The sequence below is a fragment of the Vespa velutina genome, chromosome 3 (genome assembly GCF_912470025.1).
Source record: "Vespa velutina chromosome 3, iVesVel2.1, whole genome shotgun sequence".
NCBI classification, from domain to species: domain Eukaryota; kingdom Metazoa; phylum Arthropoda; class Insecta; order Hymenoptera; family Vespidae; genus Vespa; species Vespa velutina.
The window spans coordinates 7719148-7745253 of NC_062190.1; the positions used below are offsets into that span (position 1 = coordinate 7719148).

A 26106-nucleotide genomic window follows, 5' to 3' on the forward strand; every position below is an offset into this window, starting at 1 on the left:
GTGATCGCCATGCTAGTCTCTGTTTCTTCTTCTTTTTCTTCTTCTTCTTCGTCGTTGACTGTAATTGATTGATTCGAAAGTAATTAACCTACAAGAAACTATTGATGAACACCTGTTGGTGGACAAAGGATATACGGTAAGGTATGTCGAGTTGCCTCTAGACAGGCGCAATTCTATTATCGTTGAATTAAAATTCCAACATTGTTTAATAAGTTTTTATCTTTAAAGGATTAGCTATTCCCGTTAGAAAAAAGTTGAAAAGATTTTTTTTCTCAAAATAGAAAATAGTTAATCATTAATTAAGCATTAATAAATAAGTATAAGTAACAAAGTAAAAAAAGTTATTATTTTCTTTTATTTAAACGTTTTTAACGCAATCTTTTTTTCATATCAAAAAAAAAAGAAAAAAAAATATTACGTAATGTGGAACATATTCTATTAATTATATTACTATAATTGTACTATAGTAATATAAAAATAGAAATACCATGTACTATAAAAATATATTATACGTGAAAAAAAAAATTTTAATATGATATAAATTAAGAATTAATTTTGTATAAAAATATACATACATACTTATTTATAAATTACACAGAATTATGGAAAGTTAAAAAATGGATAAAACATTTTGATAAAGACTTAATATTTGAAAATAAAATATGTAATCCAATTATAGCCATTGAAAATATCCCTAAATAAGTTTCCCTAATATCGTAAAAAACATTCTAGTTAAGTTCTGGTAAATCGAAATTACATATTTAGATATATTTATAATAGAGATTTAAAGAGAAACTAAATTATAACATATTAAACATATTAAGTATTATTATATTATATTAAATATTAAACATAAATATGTTTCAATTCTTCAACCTTTACATATAAGCTTTACATATAACCTTTACATATTACGTTATAAATGCTCGTATGTATTACAAACACCTGTATATACATTTATATATATATATATATATATGTACATGTATATACATAGATACACCTACGTTCTTCCTCTTTCTTTGAGTTTCTAGCGAACTGGATCGAATATCCTCGAGCAATGCAAATTCAGTAGGAAGATTCTCTTATGGCGTCTGAGTTTGGGTTGGTGTAGCTGATCTCGATCACACGGTAGCACGAAGAAGAAGAGAGTTTACCGGTGCTGAAGGCAGCCAAAAGGATCAAAGAAAGATGATAAGAAGAAAGAGAGAGAGAGAGAAAAAGAGATAGAGGGAGAGGGGGGAGAAAGAGGGAGAGAGAGAGAAAGACATACAGAGAAGAAGAAAGAAAAAAGAATAGTGAAGTAACTGGTAGTGGTGATTTTCTGCGTAACACCTGCTGCTCGTGTCGTAACTTGTCTGACATCCTCATTGCCGAAAACAGAAGCTGCTGGGGCTTCCAGATCGACCGATATACCGGTATCTCATAACGGCTCGCGCCAAGAAAATGGCCTTTTAAATTGCACACCGACGTTACATCGACGCCTTATTAACTCTGAGAACGTGAATACGTGAACGTGATTCTCCGAACAAAGTATAAAGAGCACGCGTTACTCTTTTATTATACTCCTATGCTACTCTTCAAATCCTTTAATCAATTGTCTACAATTGATCTTTATGTCAATTGTCTACAATGATGATTTTACAATGATTATTCTATATAATTAATATTTTATATAAATATTTTTAACTCTTAAATGAATATTTTTATTTAAATATTTGAACGTATTAACGCATAATATATATAATATTATATAAGAATGCTTAATATATAATGTGATATAAATGATAACGTTTAATATATAATATAATATAATAATGTTTAATAAACGCTAAATTAGGACATATTAATATTTAATATCTAATGTAATATATGTATAAATATTTATATTCATGTGTATATATATATATAGGCCAATATTTATTTAATCATAAAATTTCATAGAAAAGAAATGAAAATAAGTATAATAATGAAATATTTTCAATTTACTTTCTTCATTATATAGACATTTACTTTAATAAATTGTATAAAAGAAAAAATAAAATGACGAATCAATATACATTAATAATTAATAAAGAATATCAATATCCTAAAAATGATTCGGTCAATTTTATTATAGACTAAAATGCGTCATAACTACATCCTACGAAATACGTAAGAACTTTCGAAATGATCTGATATTAAGATTAAGACATATGTGAAAAACTAAATGACAGTTTTATTTGACATAAAACAGAAATATGCGGAAGTGACCATTATATTTAAAACTACAAATAAAGTCATTATTTACATTTCCTGCACGTATCATAGTTACTGACATAACATATGGTTCGATGTCATTATAGCTTATCAATTGGATAATAAATTAATTTCTATTCAGAAACTGCGTATAAATACCATGCTTGAATCCTCAAAATTTTGAAAGTGGAATAGGAAGCAAGCGATCATGAAGGTATCCGCGACCTCTCTACTCTTCATTGTGGTTTCTACCACGGCCCTCTCGGTAAGTTCAAATAACTATAATAAGATCATCGTTTAATCTATTATATTGAAAGTTTATAAAAAGTCAGTCTAACAATACGAATTATTATCCAATAGATACCGGCAGGTAATCGACAGAGTCAAAAAATAGGATCAATATCAAATCAAATAAACAATATCAGACCTAGCCAAGGAATAAATGCAGAAATAAATGCAAATGCAAACGGAGGATTAAAAACAGGAGCTAATTCCAATATAAATGCAGGTAATCGACAGGGTCAAGGAATAGGATCAATATCAAGTTCAAAAAACAATATCAGAGCTAACCAAGGAATAAATGTAAACATAAATGCAAATGTAAAAGGAGGATCAAAAACAGGAGCTAATTTCAATACAAATGCACAAATACAAGCACAATCGAAAGGAAAATCAAATATAGGAGCTAATTTAGGTATACATGCAGGAATAGGTCAACAATGGAATATTCCGTCAAATTCCAAACATTCCCAACATAATAATAATAACAATTATTATAACGAATATCCATATTACTTTCCTCGTATAATCGAATTTCCTAGAATACCTAAACTTCCAAATATACTTTACCCTTTTTGGTCTACGAAAACTACATCCACTACAACTGAAAAACCATGCCACGATGGATCAAGTATGACTTCCACTACTGCACAACCAACAAAAGCATCAACGAGTAAACCATCACCAAGTACTAAATCTTCTTCTTCGGCGCCAACAACCCAACCACATAGCAACTCTTCACCAGCAGGATCAGGTGCAGGAATAGGCGGAGGAGTAGCAGGTGGAATAAGTGGATCAGGATCAGGTTCAGGAATAAACGTCCAAGGAGGTGCAGCAGGTGGTGTTGGAACCGGTACAGGATCGGGTAAAGGAGGCATAGGAGTAAGCATTGGAGTAAGTATAGGAGTAGGAGGAGGAGGAAAATGGAGCAGCACAAGTTCGCCAAGAACTTCCACCTCTGAAAAACCAAGTAAAGCACCGAGCAGTTCGGCATCACCAAGTTCCGAAAATATTCCTTGCGAAGAATCTAGCGTAGCACCAAGCAGCTCTGCCCACCCAAGTTCCACCAGCTCTAAAAAACCAAGTGAAGCACCGAGCAGCTCTGCCTCGCCAAGTCCTTCCAGCTCTGAAAAACCCAGTGAATCTCCCAGCAGTTCCGCCTCACCAAGTTCTTCCAGCTCTGGACAACCAAGCGAAGCTCCAAGCAGCTCTGCCTCACCAAGTCCATCCAATACTGAACAATCCAGCGAAGCACCGAGCAGTTCGGCATCACCAATTTCTGAATCTACTCCTTGCGAAGAGTCTAGCGGAGCACCTAGCAGCTCTGCCTCACCTAGTTCTTCCAGTTCTGAACAACCTAGTGAAGCTCCAAGCAGCTCTGCCTCACCAAGTTCATCCAGCACTGAACAACCAAGTGAAGCTCCCAGCAGCTCTGCCTCACCAAGTTCTTCTAGCTCTGAACAACCAAGTGAAGCTCCAAGCAGCTCTGCCTCACCAAGTCCATCCAGTTCTGAACAATCCAGCGAAGCACCGAGCAGTTCGGCATCACCAATTTCTGAATCTACTCCTTGCGAAGAGTCTAGTGTAGCTCCCAGCAGCTCTGCCTCACCAAGTTCTTCCAGTTCTGAACAACCCAGTGAAGCTCCAAGCAGCTCTGCCTCACCAAGTTCATCCAGCACTGAACAACCAAGTGAAGCTCCCAGCAGCTCTGCCTCACCAAGTTCTTCCAGCTATGGACAAACAAGCGAAGCTCCAAGCAGCTCTGCCTCACCAAGTTCATCCAGCACTGAACAACCAAGTGAAGCTCCCAGCAGCTCTGCCTCGCCAAGTTCTTCTAGCTCTGAACAACCAAGTGAAGCACCGAGCAGCTCTGCCTCGCCAAGTCCTTCCAGCTCTGAACAACCCAGCGAACCTCCCAGCAGTTCCGCCTCGCCAAGTTCTTCCAGCTCTGGACAACCAAGTGAATCTCCAAGCAGCTCTACCTCACAAAGTCCATCCAGTTCTGAACAATCTAGCGAAGCACCCAGTAGTTCGGCATCACCAATTTCTGAATCCACTCCTTGCGAAGAGTCTAGTGTAGCACCAAGCAGCTCTGCCTCACCTAGTTCTTCCAGCTCAGGACAACCAAGCGAAGCACCAAGCAGCTCTGCTTCACCAAGTTCTTCCAGCTATGGACAAACAAGCGAAGCTCCAAGCAGCTCTGCCTCACCAAGTTCTTCCAGTTCTGAACAACCCAGTGAAGCTCCCAGCAGCTCGGCCTCACCAAGTTCTTCCAGCTCTGAACAACCCAGTGAAGCTCCCAGCAGCTCTGTCTCACCAAGTTCTTCCAGTTCTGAACAACCAAGTGAAGCTCCCAGCAGCTCTGCCTCGCCAAGTTCTTCCAGTTCTGAACAACCAAGTGAAGCTCCCAGCAGCTCTGCCTCGCCAAGTTCTTCCAGTTCTGAACAACCCAGTGAAGCTCCAAGCAGCACTGCCTCACCAAGTTCTTCCAGCTCAGGACAACCAAGCGAAGCACCAAGCAGCTCTTCCTCACCAAGTTCTTCCAGCTATGGACAAACAAGCGAAGCTCCAAGCAGCTCTGCCTCACCAAGTTCTTCCAGCTCTGAACAACCCAGTGAAGCTCCCAGCAGCTCTGCCTCACCAAGTTCTTCCAGTTCTGAACAACCCAGTGAAGCTCCAAGCAGTTCTGCCTCGCCAAGTACTTACAGCTCTGAACAACCCAGTGAAGCTCCCAGCAGCTCTGCCTCACCAAGTTCTTCCAGTTCTGAACAACCCAGTGAAGCTCCAAGCAGTTCTGCCTCGCCAAGTACTTCCAGCTCTGGACAACCAAGCGAAGACCCAAGCAGCTCTGCCTCACCAAGTTCTACCAGCTCTGAACAACCCAGTGAAGCTCCCAGCAGCTCAGCCTCACCAAGTTCTTCCAGTTCTGAACAACCCAGCGAAGCACCGAGCAGTTCGGCATCACCAACTTCTGAATCTACTCCTTGTGAAGAGTCTAGCGTAGCACCAAGCAGCTCTGCTTCGCCAAGTCCGTCCAGTTCTGAACAACCAAGTGAAGCCCCAAGCAGCTCTGCCTCACCTAGTTCTTCCAGCTCTGAACAACCCAGTGAAGCTCCCAGCAGCTCCGCCTCACCAAGTTCTTCCAGTTCTGAACAACCCAGTGAAGCTCCCAGCAGCTCTGCCTCACCAAGTTCTTCCAGCTCTGGACAACCAAGCGAAGCACCAAGCAGCTCTGCCTCACCAAGTTCTTCCAGCTATGGACAAACAAGCGAAGCTCCAAGCAGCTCTGCCTCGTCAAGTCCTTCCAGTTCTGAACAACCCAGTGAAACTCCAAGCAGCTCTGCCTCACCAAGTCCTTCCAGTTCTGAACAACCCAGTGAAACTCCAAGCAGCTCTGCCTCACCAAGTTCATCCAGCTCTGAACAACCAAGTGAAGCTCCCAGCAGCTCTGCCTCGCCAAGTTCTTCTAGCTCTGAACAACCAAGTGAAGCTCCAAGTAGCTCTGCCTCACCAAGTTCTTCCAGTTCTGAACAACCCAGTGAAGCTCCCAGCAGCTCCGCTTCACCAAGTTCTTCCAGCTCTGGACAACCAAGCGAAGCACCAAGCAGCTCTGCCTCACCAAGTTCTTCCAGTTCTGAACAACCCAGTGAAGTTCCAAGCAGCTCTGCCTCACCAAGTTCTTCCAGCTCTGAACAACCCAGTGAAGCTCCCAGCAGCTCTGCCTCACCAAGTTCTTCCAGTTCTGAACAACCCAGTGAAGCTCCAAGCAGCTCTGCCTCACCAAGTTCTTCCAGCTCTGAACAACCCAGTGAAGCTCCCAGCAGCTCTGCCTCACCAAGTTCTTCCAGTTCTGAACAACCCAGCGAAGCACCGAGCAGTTCGGCATCACCAATTTCTGAATCTACTCCTTGTGAAGAGTCTAGCGTAGCACCAAGCAGCTCTGCCTCTCCTAGTTCTTCCAGTTCTGAACAATCCAGTGAAGCTCCAAGCAGCTCTGCCTCACCAAGTTCATCCAGCTCTGAACAACCAAGTGAAGCACCCAGCAGCTCCGCCTCACCAAGTTCTTCCAGTTCTGAACAACCCAGTGAAGCTCCCAGCAGCTCCGCCTCACCAAGTTCTTCCAGCTCTGGACAACCAAGCGAAGCACCAAGCAGCTCTGCCTCACCAAGTTCTTCCAGCTATGGACAAACAAGCGAAGCTCCAAGCAGCTCTGCCGCGCCAAGTCCATCCAGTACTGAACAACCCAGTGAAGCTCCAAGCAGCTCTGCCTCACCAAGTTCTTCCAGCTCTGAACAACCCAGTGAAGCTCCCAGCAGTTCTGCCTCACCAAGTTCTTCCAGTTCTGAACAACCCAGTGAAGCTCCAAGCAGCTCTGCCTCACCAAATTCTTCTAGCTCTGAACAACCCAGTGAAGCTCCCAGCAGCTCTGCCTCACCAAGTTCTTCCAGTTCTGAACAACCCAGCGAAGCACCGAGCAGTTCGGCATCACCAATTTCTGAATCTACTCCTTGCGACGAGTCTAGCGTAGCACCAAGCAGCTCTGCCTCACCTAGTTCTTCCAGTTCTGAACAACCCAGTGAAGCCCCAAGTAGCTCTGCCTCGCCAAGTTCTTCCAGCTCTGAACAACCCAGTGAAGCTCCCAGCAGCTCTGCCTCACCAAGTTCTTCCAGTTCTGAACAACCCAGTGAAGCTCCCAGCAGCTCCGCTTCACCAAGTTCTTCCAGCTCTGGACAACCAAGCGAAGCAACAAGCAGCTCTGCCTCACCAAGTTCTTCCAGTTCTGAACAACCCAGTGAAGCTCCAAGCAGCTCTGCCTCACCAAGTTCTTCCAGCTCTGAACAACCCAGTGAAGCTCCCAGCAGCTCCGCCTCACCAAGTTCTTCCAGTTCTGAACAACCCAGTGAAGCTCCAAGCAGCTCTGCCTCACCAAGTTCATCCAGTTCTGAACAACCCAGTGAAGCTCCAAGCAGCTCTGCCTCACCAAGTTCTTCCAGTTCTGAACAACCCAGTGAAGCTCCCAGCAGCTCCGGTTCACCAAGTTCTTCCAGCTCTGGACAACCAAGCGAAGCACCAAGCAGCTCTGCCTCACCAAGTTCTTCCAGTTCTGAACAACCCAGTGAAGCTCCAAGCAGCTCTGCCTCACCAAGTTCTTCCAGCTCTGAACAATCCAGTGAAGCTCCCAGCAGCTCCGCCTCACCAAGTTCTTCCAGTTCTGAACAACCCAGTGAAGCTCCAAGCAGCTCTGCCTCACCAAGTTCATCCAGTTCTGAACAACCCAGTGAAGCTCCAAGCAGCTCTGCCTCACCAAGTTCTTCCAGCTCTGAACAACCCAGTGAAGCTCCCAGCAGCTCCGCCTCACCAAGTTCTTCCAGTTCTGAACAACCCAGTGAAGCTCCAAGCAGCTCTGCCTCACCAAGTTCATCCAGTTCTGAACAACCCAGTGAAGCTCCAAGCAGCTCTGCCTCACCAAATTCTTCTAGCTCTGAACAACCCAGTGAAGCTCCCAGCAGCTCTGCCTCACCAAGTTCTTCCAGTTCTGAACAACCCAGCGAAGCACCGAGCAGTTCGGCATCACCAATTTCTGAATCTACTCCTTGCGACGAGTCTAGCGTAGCACCAAACAGCTCTGCCTCACCTAGTTCTTCCAGTTCTGAACAACCCAGTGCAGCCCCAAGTAGCTCTGCCTCGCCAAGTTCTTCCAGCTCTGAACAACCCAGTGAAGCTCCAAGCAGCTCTGCCTCACCAAGTTCTTCCAGTTCTGAACAACCCAGTGAAGCTCCAAGCAGCTCTGCTTCACCAAGTTCTTCTAGCTCTGAACAACCAAGTGAAGCTCCAAGTAGCTCTGCCTCACCAAGTTCTTCCAGTTCTGAACAACCCAGTGAAGCTCCCAGCAGCTCCGCTTCACCAAGTTCTTCCAGCTCTGGACAACCAAGCGAAGCACCAAGCAGCTCTGCCTCACCAAGTTCTTCCAGTTCTGAACAACCCAGTGAAGCTCCAAGCAGCTCTGCCTCACCAAGTTCTTCCAGCTCTGAACAACCCAGTGAAGCTCCCAGCAGCTCCGCCTCACCAAGTTCTTCCAGTTCTGAACAACCCAGTGAAGCTCCAAGCAGCTCTGCCTCACCAAGTTCATCCAGTTCTGAACAACCCAGTGAAGCTCCAAGCAGCTCTGCCTCACCAAGTTCTTCCAGTTCTGAACAACCCAGTGAAGCTCCCAGCAGCTCCGGTTCACCAAGTTCTTCCAGCTCTGGACAACCAAGCGAAGCACCAAGCAGCTCTGCCTCACCAAGTTCTTCCAGTTCTGAACAACCCAGTGAAGCTCCAAGCAGCTCTGCCTCACCAAGTTCTTCCAGCTCTGAACAATCCAGTGAAGCTCCCAGCAGCTCCGCCTCACCAAGTTCTTCCAGTTCTGAACAACCCAGTGAAGCTCCAAGCAGCTCTGCCTCACCAAGTTCATCCAGTTCTGAACAACCCAGTGAAGCTCCAAGCAGCTCTGCCTCACCAAGTTCTTCCAGCTCTGAACAACCCAGTGAAGCTCCCAGCAGCTCCGCCTCACCAAGTTCTTCCAGTTCTGAACAACCCAGTGAAGCTCCAAGCAGCTCTGCCTCACCAAGTTCATCCAGTTCTGAACAACCCAGTGAAGCTCCAAGCAGCTCTGCCTCACCAAATTCTTCTAGCTCTGAACAACCCAGTGAAGCTCCCAGCAGCTCTGCCTCACCAAGTTCTTCCAGCTCTGGACAACCAAGCGAAGCACCAAGCAGCTCCGCCTCACCAAGTTCTTCCAGTTCTGAACAACCCAGTGAAGCTCCCAGCAGCTCTGCCTCACCAAGTTCTTCCAGTTCTGAACAACCCAGTGAAGCTCCAAGCAGCTCTGCCTCACCAAGTTCTTCCAGCTCTGAACAACCCAGTGAAGCTCCCAGCAGCTCTGCCTCACCAAGTTCTTCCAGTTCTGAACAACCCAGCGAAGCACCGAGCAGTTCGGCATCACCAATTTCTGAATCTACTCCTTGTGAAGACTCTAGCGTAGCACCAAGCAGCTCTGCCTCTCCTAGTTCTTCCAGTTCTGAACAACCCAGTGAAGCTCCAAGCAGCTCTGCCTCACCAAGTTCTTCCAGCTCTGAACAACCCAGTGAAGCTCCCAGCAGCTCTGCCTCACCAAGTTCTTCCAGCTCTGAACAACCAAGTGAAGCTCCAAGTAGCTCTGCCTCGCCAAGTTCTTCCAGCTCTGAACAACCCAGTGAAGCTCCCAGCAGCTCCGCCTCACCAAGTTCTTCCAGTTCTGAACAACCCAGTGAAGCTCCCAGCAGCTCTGCCTCACCAAGTTCTTCCAGCTATGGACAAACAAGCGAAGCTCCAAGCAGCTCTGCCTCGCCAAGTCCTTCCAGTTCTGAACAACCCAGTGAAGCTCCAAGCAGCTCTGCCTCACCTAGTTCTTCCAGCTCTGAACAACCCAGTGATGCTCCAAGCAGCTCTTCCTCGCCAAGTTCTTCCAGCTCTGGACAACCAAGCGAAGACCCAAGCAGCTCTGCCTCACCAAGTTCTTCCAGCTCTGAACAAACCAGTGAAGCTCCCAGCAGCTCTGCCTCGCCAAGTTCTTCTAGCTCTGAACAACCAAGTGAAGCCCCAAGTAGCTCTGCCTCGACAAGTTCTTCCAGCTCTGAGCAACCCAGTGAAGCTCCAAGCAGCTCTGCCTCACCAAATTCTTCCAGTTCTGAACAACCCAGTGAAGCTCCCAGCAGCTCTGCCTCACCAAGTTCTTCCAGCTCTGGACAACCAAGCGAAGCACCAAGCAGCTCTGCCTCACCAAGTTCTTCCAGCTATGGACAACCAAGCGAAGACCCAAGCAGCTCTGCCTCACCAAGTTCTTCCAGCTCTGAACAATCCAGTGAAGCTCCCAGCAGCTCTGCCTCACCAAGTTCTTCCAGCTCTGGACAACCAAGCGAAGCACCAAGCAGCTCTACCTCACCAAGTTCTTCCAGCTATGGACAAACAAGCGAAGCTCCAAGCAGCTCTGCCTCGTCAAGTCCTTCCAGTTCTGAACAACCCAGTGAAGCTCCCAGCAGCTCTGCCTCGCCAGGTTCTTCCAGCTCTGTACAACCCAGTGATGCATCCAGCAGCTCTGCTTCACCAAGTTCTGAAACTACTCCTTGTGAAGAATCTAGCTTAGCAACGAGCAGTTCTGCCTCACCTAGTTCTTCCAGTTCTATCCATCCAAGCGGCGGACCGAGTAGCTCTTCTTTACCAAGTTCTGGTTCAAACCCTTGGATCAGTTCGACTCGTTTTCCTCACCACTTTACTGATTCAGTCGGTCGACAATGCTATTGTTATTGATTTTTAAAATTACCTAAAATTTTTTAATTCGGCTCAGTTATTTCAAAACGTCAATAATTTTACTATATCTATCTGAAACATAATTAGAAAACAGAAGACTAAATTTGTAATTGGTATTATCTGTATATTGAATCAAACTGTAATTTTATTTGAATAAATTATTCTATAAAAATTTCTCAGTAGCCGAAATTTCATATTTGGTGTACTTAACCATCTTGTTTTATTTCCCACGAATTTTTTGTCCGATATTGATGTTACATAGGGAAATGTGATGATGCGAACGAGTCTTTTATTGATGACAGTTCTAAAAGTTTCGTCTATCTCATAAAAATCTGATATTCTACAAATGGGAGCTATTGTGTTTATTTAATTACATCTTTTAGATCATTTCTCGAAATTCATCACACGATCTCTCTTTATCTGTGTAACACTTCAGGCACAAAGAATACAAATCTATGTATTAACGTAGGGAGGAAATTAGACCATAAAATTAGACGAATTGAAAATGTAGGGAAAATGAAGCAATTAAAAATGAATTAACGATCATATACATATAAAAGAAAAAAATGTTTGAACGAAAAATATAAGATTACAAAATTGAATGAAGAAGAATTCTTATATGTACGTATGAATCGAAGATAATTTGGCTATCAAAATAGAATTGTTTCACTGGAAATATTTTTACCTTAATATACTTTCAACAAATTTTTAGAACAATTATTGTTGAAATAGAATTCATTGAAACAAAAAGAGGAGTCAAACAGGGTGGAGCTCTCGCAGTTGAGTATGAAGAGAAAGGAAAAGAAAAGGAAAGATGAAGAAAAAAAAATATAAGAGCAGAAAAAGGAACAGGAGAAGGATAGGAAGAGAAGCAATGATGGAAGGTGGGTTGAGGGGTTGCTGGGATCTCTGTGGTCTGCTACATCTATTTATAGCGTACACCATGCTAATGCATATACGCCTATGCACTACGTTAAGCCTTCTCGTCGAGCATAACGGGCTTTTACGTGTTGCACTGAATATTCCCCGTGCCGTGAACGCGTGTGCGTGTCATTTTTCTTTTTTTTGTTTTGTTTTGTTTATTATCCCTCTCTCTATCTCTCCTTTCTTTCTTATACCTACACGTATATATATATATATATATATATAGATAGATACATCTCCCCCCCTCTCTCTCTCTCTCTCTCTCTCTCTCTCTCTCTCTCTCCCTCATGTTGAACGCACGTGCTTGGGTCTCGTACGCGCATGCGTACTCACTTTGCTTCGAGCGTGCAAAACTCGATCCAAGAACCGACGACGTTTACGTTTCACGCTTTTCCACCATCCTCTGCTATTCAAGGATTATCAAAGAGGAAAATATACAGGTATGTATTCTTAACTATCGACTTCGAATATTCGTTCTTATTTATTAAATGGAAAGTTCTTTTTAAATATAACAAAAAAAAAAATATTTCTAATGTGAAATATATTTTCATTCGTAATATAAAAAAAAAAGTACGATTTGTTTTCTTAAAAAGGAAGAAAAAAAAAAGAAAACAATACAAGTACAAAAAATTATTATCATCTTTCATACTAATCATTGATTTTAAAGATACATATATATAACGAGAGAGAGAGAGAGAGAGAGAGAGAGAGAGAGAGAGAGAGAGAGAGAGAGAGAGAGAGAGAGTAAGAAAAAAGAAGAAAGTAAATAAATAAAAAATAAAAAATTATATAGAACAAAATTCTAAATGTTTAATTAAACTTAGAAGTTAAGCGATAATAATTTGTCCTTTAAAAAGAATAATCGATTATGATCTTTCATATAAATCGTAGATTACGAGAATACGTTATTTGGAAAAATAAGAAAGATGGAAAAAGAAAGAAAATAAATAAATTAAGGATAAATGAACAAAATAAAAAGAAAAGAAAAGAAATGTTAAGAAAGAAAACCTTCTAAAAACAAAATGATATGCTGTTTAACAAAAATAATTAAAAAAAAAAAATAATCGTCATCTTCCATATAAGTCATTAATCGTAAAAATAAAGAAATAAAAAAGAAAAAAAACATGGAGAGAAAGAGAGAGATAGAGAGATAGGGAGGGTGAGAGAGAGAGAGAGAGAGAGAGAGGGAGAGGGAGAGAATAAAAGGATTTGTTTAGAAAAAAAAAAAAAGAAGAGAAATGAAAAAGAAGAGAAAAGAGAGAGAGAATACAACCGGTTTGTACATAGTTTTTCCATGAAATATTTAAATTCGCCAATGTCGATGGCACGTACTGTAATTTACGTTCGATTCCCGTCTATCTTCGCGACAGATAAGAGCTTTGCCAGAGCAGCAACTCTTCTTGCAGCTCGGGGCGTTATAACTTCGGCAGTTGTTACTTATAAATTACCATCGGGGCAGTTATAACTCATAGACCGTTCGCGACGCCTTTATAACTTATACCTCTGACTTATAAGTTATAAGCACACGGTACTTACGTATAACGTGTATACACATATACGTATGTATATATATATATATATATATATATATATATATATACATACGTATACATATATGTTACGATTGCCGATGATATAAGATAAAGATTCGACACCACTGAATGCGATATTAACGTATTACACGCGATACGTTTCTTGTTCTTCGAACTTGACGTTAATGGTCAAAACGACTACTTACCTTGTTTTCTCACGATAAGAAAAAAAAAAAAAAAAAAAAAAAAAAAAAAAAAAAAAATCTGAAAGGAAAACGATTATTATAAAGAAAAAGGAAAAAGGAAAAAAAGGAAGAAGAAGAAGAAGAGAAGGAGAAGAAAATTGTGTGAACGATTTTAGAGCCATCACATTTGGTATCTAATTATAATCATGACATTTCGATTGTACGAATTTGAGTAAAAAAAAAAAAAAAAAGAAAAAAAAAGAAAAAAAAAGAAAAAAAAAAAGAAACAAATAAATAAGTAAGAGAATTATTAAAAAGAAATGAACAATAAGGGAAGATAAAAAGATTGCAAATAAAAAAGATAGTCAAGCGCATCTAATAATTATAATTATTACGTTCTAATAATACAGATTCGAAGGAATGCTTTTCAAAGTACGATCCCTCGGGACGACGATATAAAAAAATCGTCAATGTGAGAGAAAGAAAAAATAAAAAGAAATAATAGAAAGGAAAAGGAAAAGAAAAAGAAAATGAAAAAAAAAAAAAAAAAAAAAAAAGAAAAAAGATTATAAACAAAACGAGTGGTCACGTCTAATAATTATAATTATAATATTTTAATTATATGGATTCGAAGGAAAATTTTTCAAAATACCCGTTAAGGAAACAGACAAAATAGGGAAAATTGCAGATTGGTACGGAAGGAAGTTTCCCCACTCGAAGAACGAGGTAACGAGATTGGCTTTTTCGCGTCGCTAGACTGGTCACGGCGTCAGTAAATTGACCGATAATGTAGCTTGGCACTGATTGCTGGATAGCAATGATGAATGCACGAGGGACACCCAACCGACCCTCTCCCTCCACGCCCCTTACTCCTTCTGATACTAGCCTCTCGATGCACGCCAAGGTCGATGACCTTGCACGAGCCCTCGGGTACTCTTTGGCGCCACACTCTGTTCGTTCTTACTTTTCGTTTTCTTCCCTTTCTCTTTCTATCTTTTTATCATCATTGTGGAATTCATGTTTGGTCTACCTATTTTGAAAAATCTTTCCTATTGACTTTAACCAAACACCATAAGATAGAAATTATTTGTCCTGATCTAACTGGTCAAAAGTATGATTTCGTCAGACTCATCCTATGTAAAACTACACAGTGGTATGGTGAGACAGAAGAGAATGAAGCAATTTCTAAAATTTTTTTTCCCGTTTCGTCATTACGTCCAAAGGTCAATTTTGTCTGGATCATGTAATACAGTGGCTTTGTAACTTTTTTCGATATCTTCACGTGTTAGCAGACTTTGAAGTTTGGTATTTTTTTGTTACTTTTTTCTTTTTCTCTCTTTTTCATTTGGAAAAAATAGTAATTATGGATTGATTTTGAAGCAGGTAAGAGTATGTATGTGTATGCGTGCGCGCGCGTATACATATGTGTATTGCTAAAGAATTTAATTACATCTGCATTCATTTTAATATACCAAATGTAATTGAAAGAAGTTAACTTTGTCGTAAATTTTTTTAAAAGCTCAATTTTCATGCTATTTATTATATTTCAAATTGCATCGAAATAACAATTTTTCAATTATTATAAAGAGAAAGATTATTAATTTTATAATATCACGAAAGGTAGCCATAATTTATATAACAACAAAAGAATATATTTAAAGTGTGACATAGCCAATCGAAATACATCTGGTGTCTCTCAAAGATTTACCTCACCTTTTAGGTGTTTCAATGTATCATCTAACATGATAGTTTTTCATGTGAATCCTTAACAAATCGTATCATTGATAATTTAGACACGCATTCATCGTTTCTCTTTATCATTTCTGTCTTATAATCGTATCATCAGTTTGTAAGATTTGCATTTGCTTTTATTTCATTTTTCTCGATTTTATGTCAACTCTTATTACGATCGATCATTGATATCAATTATACAACTTTTAAAAATCTTTCAAAACACTTCTCATTAACATCGACGAGTACAACGTTCTCTTAAAAAGAAATAAAAAAAAAAGAAACAATACTTCTTTGAATTATTCCTTTTTATCAACAAGATCGATAAATCTTTAACAGCGCAAATATATCTGAACTCGTTATCGACACCTCTTCTTATTCTTCTTCTTCTTCTTCTTCTTCTTCTTCTATCTATCTATCTTTCTATTCTATTCTATTCCATTTTCTCTGTTTCAAGATGTAGGATCTACGAGCATGAGATGTAAAAGAGCGACATAAAGTACGAATGAGACGAAACGAGCTAGGAAGGTGACGGGGTAAAATGAGAACGAGCCACCCCCGCTCAACGATAACAAATGATCCTTTAGAAATTCTGCGTGACCGAGCGCAGGTGGTATCCGATGGTGAAACGCCCACGTTTTCTTTTTACACATCCGTTTGTTCCATAACTATTTCTCTCTCAGTTCTCTTAAAATTTTCTTTATTACGGAAATACATTCGTTCAAAGCTTCTCTTTCATTTCTTTACAAATTTATCGCCCTTTCGTAAAAATTATCGAGAAACTATGAACATCGTTAGAATTCTAACATATAATACAAATCGAATTTATCGTTTATACAAATATTAAATAATTGAAAATATTACTGATCTTATGAATGAATATAAATCAACATTGTTCATATTGTTATTAAATAATTCACAATATTATTAATATCTTATGAGAATTAATATAAATAAAAATTGTTAATAATTATTGAATATATTATTAATATATATTTAATTGTTCTTTCTTGATGACTGAATAATTTTCTTTATTTATCGATTGATGATATTGAAATAGTGGATGTATTGTATAAAATAAAAGAATTTCAATGTACACATACAATATATGTATAACGGATACGAAGAAAGCGGTGAGATCCATGTAAATCCGTATGCGAGAAAGGTACCTTTAGCATGATCCTCTCAATGTCATCGATCTCAGATCGTCGTCGCATCGCTCGAGCCGTCGTGGAATGTGCACCGCTCCGGTTTCAACCTCAACACGCCGCAGGAAAAGTTCTTAACATTATTAAAACCAGTTAGTCACAGTGGAACTGCTTCGGTCGCTCTTATCGGATTATAATTGTGGATTACGAGTTCTCTCTCTCTGACTTTTCGATAGAAAGTTTTATTAATACGACGTACGCCTATTTACGTCAAGACTTGTGTAAAAAAGAAAAACGAAAAAAAAGAAAATAATTCCTTTCAATTATAAAATTGATCGAAAATGATTAACGTAAATCAAAGACCAATATTGTATAATTTAAAAAACTAGACGATAATTTACGTTAAAGTGTTATTTGTTTTACTTCATGATTTCTACTTTATCGACGAGACTTTCGTTACCGATCGAGGTATCCCTAGTGATGAAAATTAGAAACACATACCTAAATTAATGTTACTCGATCGATATTGAAGTAAACTTTTTTCAATGTATCATAAGATATAAACAATATTGATATAATAATAATAAAAAGAAAAAGAAAAAAAAAACAAGAAATAGGAGAAACTCTTCATATAACAATTCATTTTATCATATACTTTCTTTTGAAAAGAAAGATAACGAATTTATATACTATCACATATTTGAGATTTTTATAAATACGATAACAGAATTTTTTTATCTCTACATACGTATTATTATCAAAATAAAAATATATAAAAGTGAAAATAGAACTAAAAAGGATTATATAATATTGATCTCTAATATACATGTTCGCTTTAATTTCAAGAAATTTTGCTTGTTACGTTGACTTTTCCTTTTAATGAATCATTATACTTTTTGTTTAATTTCAAAGATTATCGTACATTTATGATATTAGATAATAGTGTAATGCGGAAAAAGAGATCGTAAATGCTGAAAATGACGCAAAAGAGGAAATACAATGTAATATATATATATACAAATATAAGTAGTACTTCTATTGGATTGATAGACGTAGAATATTATTTCTAGCCAATAGAATAGTAACACATGTAACGAAGAAAATCGTCGACCAATGAAAGCACAGTTCAGAATGAGTAGAATTTTTCGTGGACGTAATGCTTGTATGTAGTCGATTAGTCGTATTGCATCAGTCGAAGGTGATATAAGAGAGTTTTTGATAAATTTTGCTTTTGGTTATGTGTTTTGTCAGTCTACACAAAACACTTGGAAGGACAGTGTTAGATCATCAATCACGAATGTATGATAGAAACTTGTGATAAAAAAGTGATATATTGTATTTTTATTTGTTATTATATATATATAAATATATATATACATGAATGAATATGAGTGCATTGAAGAGCGTTGTCATCGCATTTCCTAAGGGTCTTTCCAAGGGATCTGCTATTGTGCCCAATAACGACCTTGTCAGATCGGTTCCAAAATTAAATTTTTCAACGTCGATTTTAACCGATAAAACGACGGAAATGGATATAACGAGAAAAATACCAAAGCAGGAAGAACTCCATGAGGAAAGTGCATTTTTCAAACCAGATGTCTGTATTAGAGGAAAAAAACGTCGTCTTGATCATCTCACGTGGGAGGAAAAATTACAGAGGAAGTACGTTGGAAAATGTGTTTATTAAAATTCTATTTCCAAGTAAAAAAAGAAAAAAAAAAAAAATGAAAAAGAAAGAAAAAAAATGGATTGCATCGAAATAGATGAATTTAATATGAAAATAATTGGTTAAAATGGTATTTTCTTTTTTTTTTTTTTTTTTTTTTTTTTTTATTTTATAGGAAATTAAAGAACAGAGTAGCAGCACAAACTTCGAGAGATAGGAAAAAAGCTAAATTGGATGAATTAGAAGAAACAGTTAGAACGTTGAGGGAAAGAAACGATGTATTGACCCAAGAATGTGCTTTATTGAAGTCACAAAATGAGTCGCTTATAAGTGAAACAAAAATATTGAGGAGAGAAAGGGAAACGAGTAATATGAGCGAGCAACTTTGTTCATCGTGTCAGGCTCGTGTCGGTTGTCCTGTACCTTCACTGGGATCTGCAGTATCCCCACAAAACCCTCTGCCGCAGGGTGGGACAGTACAGTCGGCACCATCCCTGACACTAACACCAGGAGCAGCCATATTGCTGAAGATTATGACCCTTTACCTCCTCTCGAAGAATTATTTGGAGATCTCCAAGGGGATGATTACATCGATCGACTCGAAGAACTTGCAGAAAGCCTCCTTCGAGAAGTTACCGCAGAAGTGGAAGCAAATTCTCATAGATCAAATGAACAAGTGAGTTTTAATTGAGGAAAAACATTAATCTATCTGAGACAGTATTTTATATATATATGTATATATATATATATATATATATATATATATATATATATACACCTCATCTACTCAGTTAAATGTTTCTTCAATTATCAGATCTTCCAGAAATGGATGAAATATTCTAAAGTAATATTAATCGATATAAAGAAAAATTTAATATATTATATATATATTAGCATTCTCATGTACAAAAGAATGTTCATCCATTTCTAATGTATCTCTATATCTTTTTAATTCAGTTTTTTCTTCATTAATAATATAATCATCTCCATAGGTGTCAGACGAAGAAAATACAATTAAAAAATCTGATAATTCAAAAAGAATGGTGGGGCAGACATCAAAAAATGTGGAAACCGATACAATCGCTTGTAGAAGCGTGAACGATTACGATAATTGGCATCTTAACTGTAGCACAGACGTCACGCATATTGTTCTAGATAATACACGAACGACACCAGTATCCATTAAAAATGAAATTGAAGTTAAACAAGAACCCGATATGAACGATATGGAAACAGTATATGGTACATACGACGAAATTACAAATTCTATAACTATTATTTATCCTGGCCAAGAAGATAATGTAGGCATTCAGGAATGCGTTCAAGAAATAAGCTCTGATAATGTTTGTCATACTGATGATGTAACAACATCGTTAACAACGTATCACTCTTATTCCGATCAATTTTCACCTGCTTACACGTGCACAGACATTATGTCACCTTCGAGTATATATTCGGACAATGTCGATGCATCTTCTTCGATCAAATCAGATTCACATTTTTCGGACGGTGGTTATGAATCTCACGATTCCCCTAATGCAGACATACGCAGTAAAAAAAAAAGAAATAACAATAATAATAATAATAATAGTAGTAATAATCATAATAAAAATAATAATAATAATAATAATAACAATAATGTATGTTTAACCGATCTTTGGCACGAAAGTTTTACAGAATTATTTCCAATGTTGGCTTAAAATTCAAGCAATTTAAATAGAAATTTTATCATTGCTTAATCTTTCCAAAATATAAAAGTAATGAATGATTCATGAGACAAAAACATATGAATGGATTAAATTCTCTTCTTATGTATGTATTTACTCTCTACATATCTTGTCATATTGCACAAGAAATAATGTGAACAAATCATTTCAAATAATTCATTGAACAGTAGTAATAAAAAGCGTATACAGGGGGAGGAGCAGAGGGGGAAAAAGTGAGATTGTTATACATATATTTTTTATATGAATTTGTAAAACCAATTTCATTTGTTTTTGGTTTTCTTTTTTATACTTTCAATGTTACACTCGGTTAATTAGTAAGTTAGCAATCTAGTAGCTTCACTGTATACTGTATATTATTTTATACACGTATACACACTTTTATCTATTTAAAAAAAAAAAAATAATATCTGTTAATGTGTCTGTATGTGTATATATATATATATATATATATATATATATACACACACACACACCATATATATATATATATATATATATATATATATATATATATATATATATATATAATATTTATTGAATAATTATTTGACGACATGTAAAATGCAAGTACTTACTGTGCGACAGTATGCCAAATAAATCGTGTATACAATATTTCTCTGTTTATTTAAATTATATATCCTTGATCTCTTAATCTATATGTCATTATATGTTTAATAAAAATAAAAAAAAAAACAAAACCTCACACAAGCTATACAGTGCATAAAAGAAAATAAAAAATTCTCATATTTTGTATGTGAATGCATGTAGTATATTTTGCTTACATTTTCAGCTATTCTATACTATTACATCATTGTATATGTATTATATTACCTTCGTATGAACTCTTGAGAAGGAAGTATCATGCACACTTACTACAATGTCTATCTCGAAAGAACGATAGAAATAAACGCGTGTGATGATTCGATCTTTATTTGATTAAAAAAAAAAAAAAAAAAAAAAAAAAAAAAATTAAATGGAAAATGAATATCGTTGCTTGCTCGGAATTAATCGCTTTAACTGTACATAAATATTTCATAAATATAATTATGAAACTTAATGAACATATCCATTTAGAACTGTGTTCTCATTTTATATATATATATATATATATATATATATATATATATATATATATATATATATATATTATCGGAAACAATTAAATTACATACATATCATTACTTGAAAGTAAAATTATAAAAAAGAAAAAAAAAAGAATTAGTTAAAACACATTGTGAATTAGCACCCTTTTTTTCGTTAATCTCTATACATTTATGATGAAAATTTTAATGTCATACTTTTCAATGTCCTTCCTTTAAAATATGTATGTATGTATGTATGTATGTATGTATGTATGTATATATGTACGTCCACGTTTAAATATTGGAAGACAATACAAAGCGTATTATCTATCGAGGGACTGTATTAAATTTATTTTTATTGAGAAAAAGAGAAAGAGATGTAATAAAAATGTTATAACTAACATCTACTTATCTTTCTACTTAAGAAAATTAAGGCGTATAAAAATTTTAAAAGGCTGTATTAAGCTGTAGCAAAATGATTAATGAACTTTAATTTTCTTTTTTTTTTCTAGTTCATCATCGCATCGTTTAAAAGTTTAAAATAATAATAATAATAATAATTATTATTATTATTATTATTACTATTATTATTATTATTATTATTATAATTATTATTATTATTATTATTATTATTATTGTTATTATTATTATTATACGTATCTATAGATGTGTCAACAATTCGTGTATTATGAATTTCATTCTTATTCATTTACGTGTGAATTCATAAGTTCTTTTTTCTTCGTTTGTTTATAGATAAAATCTCGAGTAAGACAGCCCTATCACTTGATCATCGTGTAAATAATGAACATATGAAGTATAACGATATTTGTAGGGTGATTTTATCCAAAAAGTTTGTCGAAGCACCCATGGCAGTATGGTTTATCATTTTGTTCCTTGAAAGTACCCTTATTTAATTGTTTTAAACAAAATGCACAGACAAAGTGCTCTGGATGGAATTTTCGGAACATGGCAGTTATACAGCGTCCTATAATTAAAAGAGAAAAAGAAAAAAAAAAACAAACCAAAAAAAATAATTAAATTTAAATAAAATTTATATATTCTTTATTATGTACTGATATTTACCTGTTATTGGTTTATGACAGCCAGCACACAATGACCCTCTTTTGGCATGATAATGTGTTTCACAATACGGCAATCCTTCGTGATCAAAAAAGGATCCCCCTTGAAACTTTTGCCTGCAGTCCTGCAAAAACATCAATTTGATTTTCATTAATTTTTTTTTTTTTTTATTTTCTTTTCTTTATTTATTTATTTATTTTCTTTTAAATTATAGTATATATATTTGCTGACAATTAAATTATTTTAATAATAATATATATCACAATTTCAAATCATTGTTATTCATATCTTTCTTATACGATTTAAATATCTAAAAAATAAAAAAAAAGCGTTTTATAAACACATAAAATTGTTAAAAATAAAAACATATAATTTCATATTAAATAACAATGACGACGAATAACAATGTATTAAAATTATATAATTTACATTTTATAAAAAATAAAAAAAAAAAGGAAAAAAAAAAAGAATGAATCAAAAACACAAATATAGACGAATGTCTCAAATGTTACACGAATGTAGACGAATACATACAAATGTACACAAATCTATTTAAAAAAAAAAAAAAAAAAAAAAGAAAATTCTCATTTTATGTAATCTCCATATATACTAACTAAATATACCAATCGATTATACGTGTGACGGTAATAATAATAATTTATTTGTAGAATATGAATCATGCCATATAAATAAAATTTATCGAAAAATTGACGAAAATCATATTACTATAAACGGTGTATGTGCGTGTACGTGTATGTATGTTTACGCATGCACACACATACATACATCATACATATCAAACAATAACACACGCAAAAAGAAAAAGAAAACAGAATACAGAGGAAATTGATCAAAGAGCGATCGTACGGTTAGACATATTTCTAAAATTAGACGGCATGAGTGCAACACGGCCGTGTTCGTATCACACGGGCTTTCAACGAACACGCGTACGACTTTGTCGCACGCGATTCAATGTCACCCTAGTGTTGTTCGCTATGTGTGTGTTTTGTTTTTTTGTTTTTGTTTTGTTTTGTTTTGTTTTGTTTTGTTTTTTTTTTTTTTTTTTTTTTTTTTTTTTTTTTTTTTTTTTCATATGTATATATGTATATATATATTTTTTAATAATAATTTATTACATTCTTTTTCTCTCTCATTAGCCTCATACATATTTAATAACATCTTTAACATGTGAGATTACATAAAACGATCCTTTAACTATTTCGATTGAGCTCGAATAAAAAATAATTGCTATCAAAAAAAGAAAGGAAAAAAAAAAAGAAAGAAAAAAGAACACACAAAAAAAAAAAAGGAGAAAAAAAATGTGAATGCAAAAAAGCTCCATTAGACTTTTAAAAAGAATATTTAACGATAACGATCGCGTTCGTGTACATGTGTGTTTTTTTTGTGTAATGGAAAAAAAATTCTGCTCGTCGTTCGATATAACACCTGTTTGAGGAAAAAAAAAACGGAATAGAAGAAAAAAAAATGTTGGCACTGCATTTCTCGAGCCAACGAAATAAATGAATAACATCTGGGGAGGGAGGGTAGTCGAGTTTCAGGCAGGGTTAAGGGGTGGGCGGATGGAATAATAGACATTTTCTATAAGAAAATAGAATAATAATAATCAACGACTGTGAACATCGCAAAATTCATTTTTCTTTTCTCTTTTTTTTTTTTTTAGGCCGCCTCTTCCTCTTCCTCTTCTTCCTCATCCACGCCAACACATTTTGGACATACTGGTTTTCCTTCCATAGCGTAGAATGATTTACCAGAAACCGGTTTCTTGCAATCCTGTAATTGTTAACATTTAAAACACACAAGGATGACATATGAAAATACAAAAAAAAAAAAAAAAAATCAATCGAATCCAAATAGGTAACGTAGCAATTTGATCTCCTGTTAAAATCAACATATCATTGTCATTATTAATTATTTAATCAATTAATTAATTAATTAATTATTATTATTAACAAATTAAACGTACTCTGCAGACGAAACAATCCGGATGCCATTGACTGTTCAATGCAGAAATATAATTTTCTATGATTGCTCGATTACAACCACCGCATTTAGGTGCAAACATGTCGAAAAAATCCTCCCGACAATATGGCTTTCCATCTCGTTCATGGAAACCTTCCTCACCAAATTGTTTGCCACACTGAGCACAGAAGAAGTGTTCCGTGTGCCAAGTCTTCTCCAAGGCGGTAACGCATTTCTACAAAAAAGTTATCTTTTATCATGTCTGATTATCCTTAAAAGACATTATCATCATCATCATCATCATCATCATACATATACACATATATATAAACATGTATATACATATATATATATATATATATATATATATATATATATATATATATATATATATTTATCAATCTATCAATGATGATCTTGAATATCTTACGTCGAGAATTGGACCATTGCAATAAGCACAACGTGGTGAAAAAAGATTATGATAATCAGGTTCACAATAGGGATGTCCTTCTCTTTCAAAAAAGTTACGTGTACCCAATTCTTGATTGCAATGAGTACATGTGAAGTGTTCAGGGTGCCAGGTCTTACCCAAAGCCGTGATTACCTAAATGAGAAGATAATGAATAATGAAAATGATGGAATAAAAAAATATATATATTTATATATATATAGAGAAAGACAGAGAGAGAGAGAAACAGAGAAATGATGTAGATCAAGAAGATTGATTGGTCGTCATTCACCTGGCCTACGATAGGTTTCTCGCAGGCACTGCAGCATCCCTTTTGCGTAGTGTTCACACCTTGGCGACTCATATCTGCTTGGAGATTTCCTAGCATAGAATCCAATTGATTCTGTTTGATTTGTGTCGCGGCTTGTGCAGTATGACTTTCCCCGTGTTGTTGTTGCTGATAATGATGTGTCGTTTGAGTTTCTGTAATGTGTATTCTCGTTTGTGTACCCTCAGCCGGTGGTAATGGGCTTTGCGAACTTTTAGTCGCTTTATTGGGTTTAGCGTATGGAGAATCGGTCACCGTTTGATGTTGATGAGAACTGCTATTGATCTGGAAAATAAACGGGACTATGAAAGACCTTGTAGTTTTATTCATTTATCTAGAAATAATAAGAAAATAAAATAATAATAAATAAATAACTAAATAAAAATCGAAACAAAAATAAAAATGGACAATGAAGTGGAACAATCCAATCTGCTTTCTTCTTTCTTTCTTTTTTTCTTTTCTTTTCTTTTTTATTCTTTTTATTCTCATCAAAAATCTTAAAGCTTTGAAACGTGGAAGTCTAATATAATCTATAAGAAAATGTCAAGGTAAGATTTTCAAGGTATCTTATGTGAAAATTAAGGAGAGGAGAAAAAAAAGAGAAAAAAAAAAGAAAAAAAAAAGAGGAAGCGTTGTTTAGATCCTCACTGTGGGAGATGTCGAGTGTTACAGGCGAGCTTGCAGACTGGCCGAAAGCTTTCGGTGGCTTCGTGGATCACTAGACACCTCTCCCCACCCCCCTTCTTCTTCTTCTTCTTCACTCACCCCTCCTATATATTTTCCCTCCACGCCACGTAGAGACATAGTGAAAATCAAGAGAAGTGGAGAAAAGGAGACGCCAAAAGAGAGGGGAGAGGAATAGGAAGAGCGTAACCGGGTAGGTAATTCTACTGCTCCGGTGGATGGTGGAATGAAAGTTATTTTGGTAACTCGCGGAGCCAAGAATGGGCAGGAGTAGTTTGAACATCACTGTTTTCTGATTCTGCAGTGAATTGAGAGAGTGTGAATAGCCCACATATTACATGTCAGTCTTACCAAAAAAGAAAATAATAGTCAATTAGGAATGTTCTTTTCTTTTTTTTTTTTTCCTTTCCTTTTCTTTTCTTTTCCTTAAGACACTATCAATCATTAACATGTAAATCCTTGACAATTGATCTTAACTTTTCTTCGTCATCAGCTTGATCCTCACCTTCTCGTCCTCATCCCCACCCACCCCTATACCCCTTCTTGTCTCTCTTTATTTTAAGAGTCAAATAAGTTATACCTTGAACTCGGAAAGGGAGGCCATCAAATCGTCGAGCTCTTTCGTTGCATTACTGGCAGTATGACCGTTGGCATAACTACGTTGTTGAATCTCTGATCGATTCAAGGAACCATGCTGACTCGAAGGATAACCATCATAGACTGGTTGAATCTCTGTTGAGGTTTCC

At 36.6% G+C, this 26106-nt stretch overlaps 4 protein-coding genes across 11 annotated transcripts in view; 2 read left to right on the forward strand and 2 right to left on the reverse strand.

The window, feature by feature from the left end:
* The first annotated feature begins 2446 nt into the window (after positions 1-2446).
* Positions 2447-10845, forward strand: LOC124947633 (mucin-19-like). The gene is made up of 2 exons (XM_047490051.1): positions 2447-2503; positions 2599-10845. Exons 1-2 carry the CDS (start codon positions 2447-2449, stop codon positions 10843-10845), a joined length of 8304 nt encoding a protein of 2767 aa, XP_047346007.1.
* Positions 10846-17530: 6685 nt separating this feature from the next.
* On the forward strand, positions 17531-19900 carry LOC124947607 (X-box-binding protein 1). Its single transcript, XM_047490002.1, has 3 exons — positions 17531-18027; positions 18207-18707; positions 19024-19900. The coding sequence occupies exons 1-3, from the start codon at positions 17747-17749 to the stop codon at positions 19127-19129; spliced, it is 888 nt and encodes a 295-aa protein (XP_047345958.1). The 5' UTR covers positions 17531-17746; the 3' UTR covers positions 19130-19900.
* Positions 19901-20363: 463 nt separating this feature from the next.
* The window catches only part of LOC124947613 (paxillin-like), a 22396-nt gene continuing 16653 nt past the window's right edge, over positions 20364-26106 (reverse strand). For all 8 annotated transcript variants that reach the window (XM_047490021.1, XM_047490022.1, XM_047490024.1 and 5 more), the window contains 2 exons: positions 21924-22044; positions 20364-21825 (listed from right to left, as the gene is read on the reverse strand). In XM_047490021.1, the coding sequence (XP_047345977.1) occupies positions 21680-21825; positions 21924-22044 (267 nt within the window). In that variant the 3' untranslated portion in view covers positions 20364-21679. The remainder of the gene's footprint in view (positions 21826-21923; positions 22045-26106) is intronic.
* On the reverse strand, positions 21974-26100 carry LOC124947608 (paxillin). The gene is made up of 5 exons (XM_047490003.1): positions 25941-26100; positions 24641-24961; positions 24331-24504; positions 23905-24135; positions 21974-23711 (listed from the first exon to the last, which is right to left on the reverse strand). Exons 1-5 carry the CDS (start codon positions 25962-25964, stop codon positions 23598-23600), a joined length of 864 nt encoding a protein of 287 aa, XP_047345959.1. The 5' UTR covers positions 25965-26100; the 3' UTR covers positions 21974-23597.

Coding starts and splice junctions, on each gene's coding strand:
- LOC124947633 (XM_047490051.1), top strand. CDS start 2,447: ATGAAGGTATCCGCGACCTCTCTACTCTTCATTGTGGTTTCTACCACG. Junction 2,504..2,598: donor TTTCTACCACGGCCCTCTCG/GTAAGTTCAAAT, acceptor ATTATCCAATAG/ATACCGGCAGGTAATCGACA.
- LOC124947607 (XM_047490002.1), top strand. CDS start 17,747: ATGAATATGAGTGCATTGAAGAGCGTTGTCATCGCATTTCCTAAGGGT. Junction 18,028..18,206: donor GAGGAAAAATTACAGAGGAA/GTACGTTGGAAA, acceptor TTTATTTTATAG/GAAATTAAAGAACAGAGTAG. Junction 18,708..19,023: donor CTCATAGATCAAATGAACAA/GTGAGTTTTAAT, acceptor TCATCTCCATAG/GTGTCAGACGAAGAAAATAC.
- LOC124947608 (XM_047490003.1), bottom strand. CDS start 25,964: ATGGCCTCCCTTTCCGAGTTCAAG. Junction 24,136..24,330: donor GCAATGGTCCAATTCTCGAC/GTAAGATATTCA, acceptor ACTTTTTTGTAG/AAATGCGTTACCGCCTTGGA. Junction 23,712..23,904: donor CGGATTGTTTCGTCTGCAGA/GTACGTTTAATT, acceptor TAACAATTACAG/GATTGCAAGAAACCGGTTTC.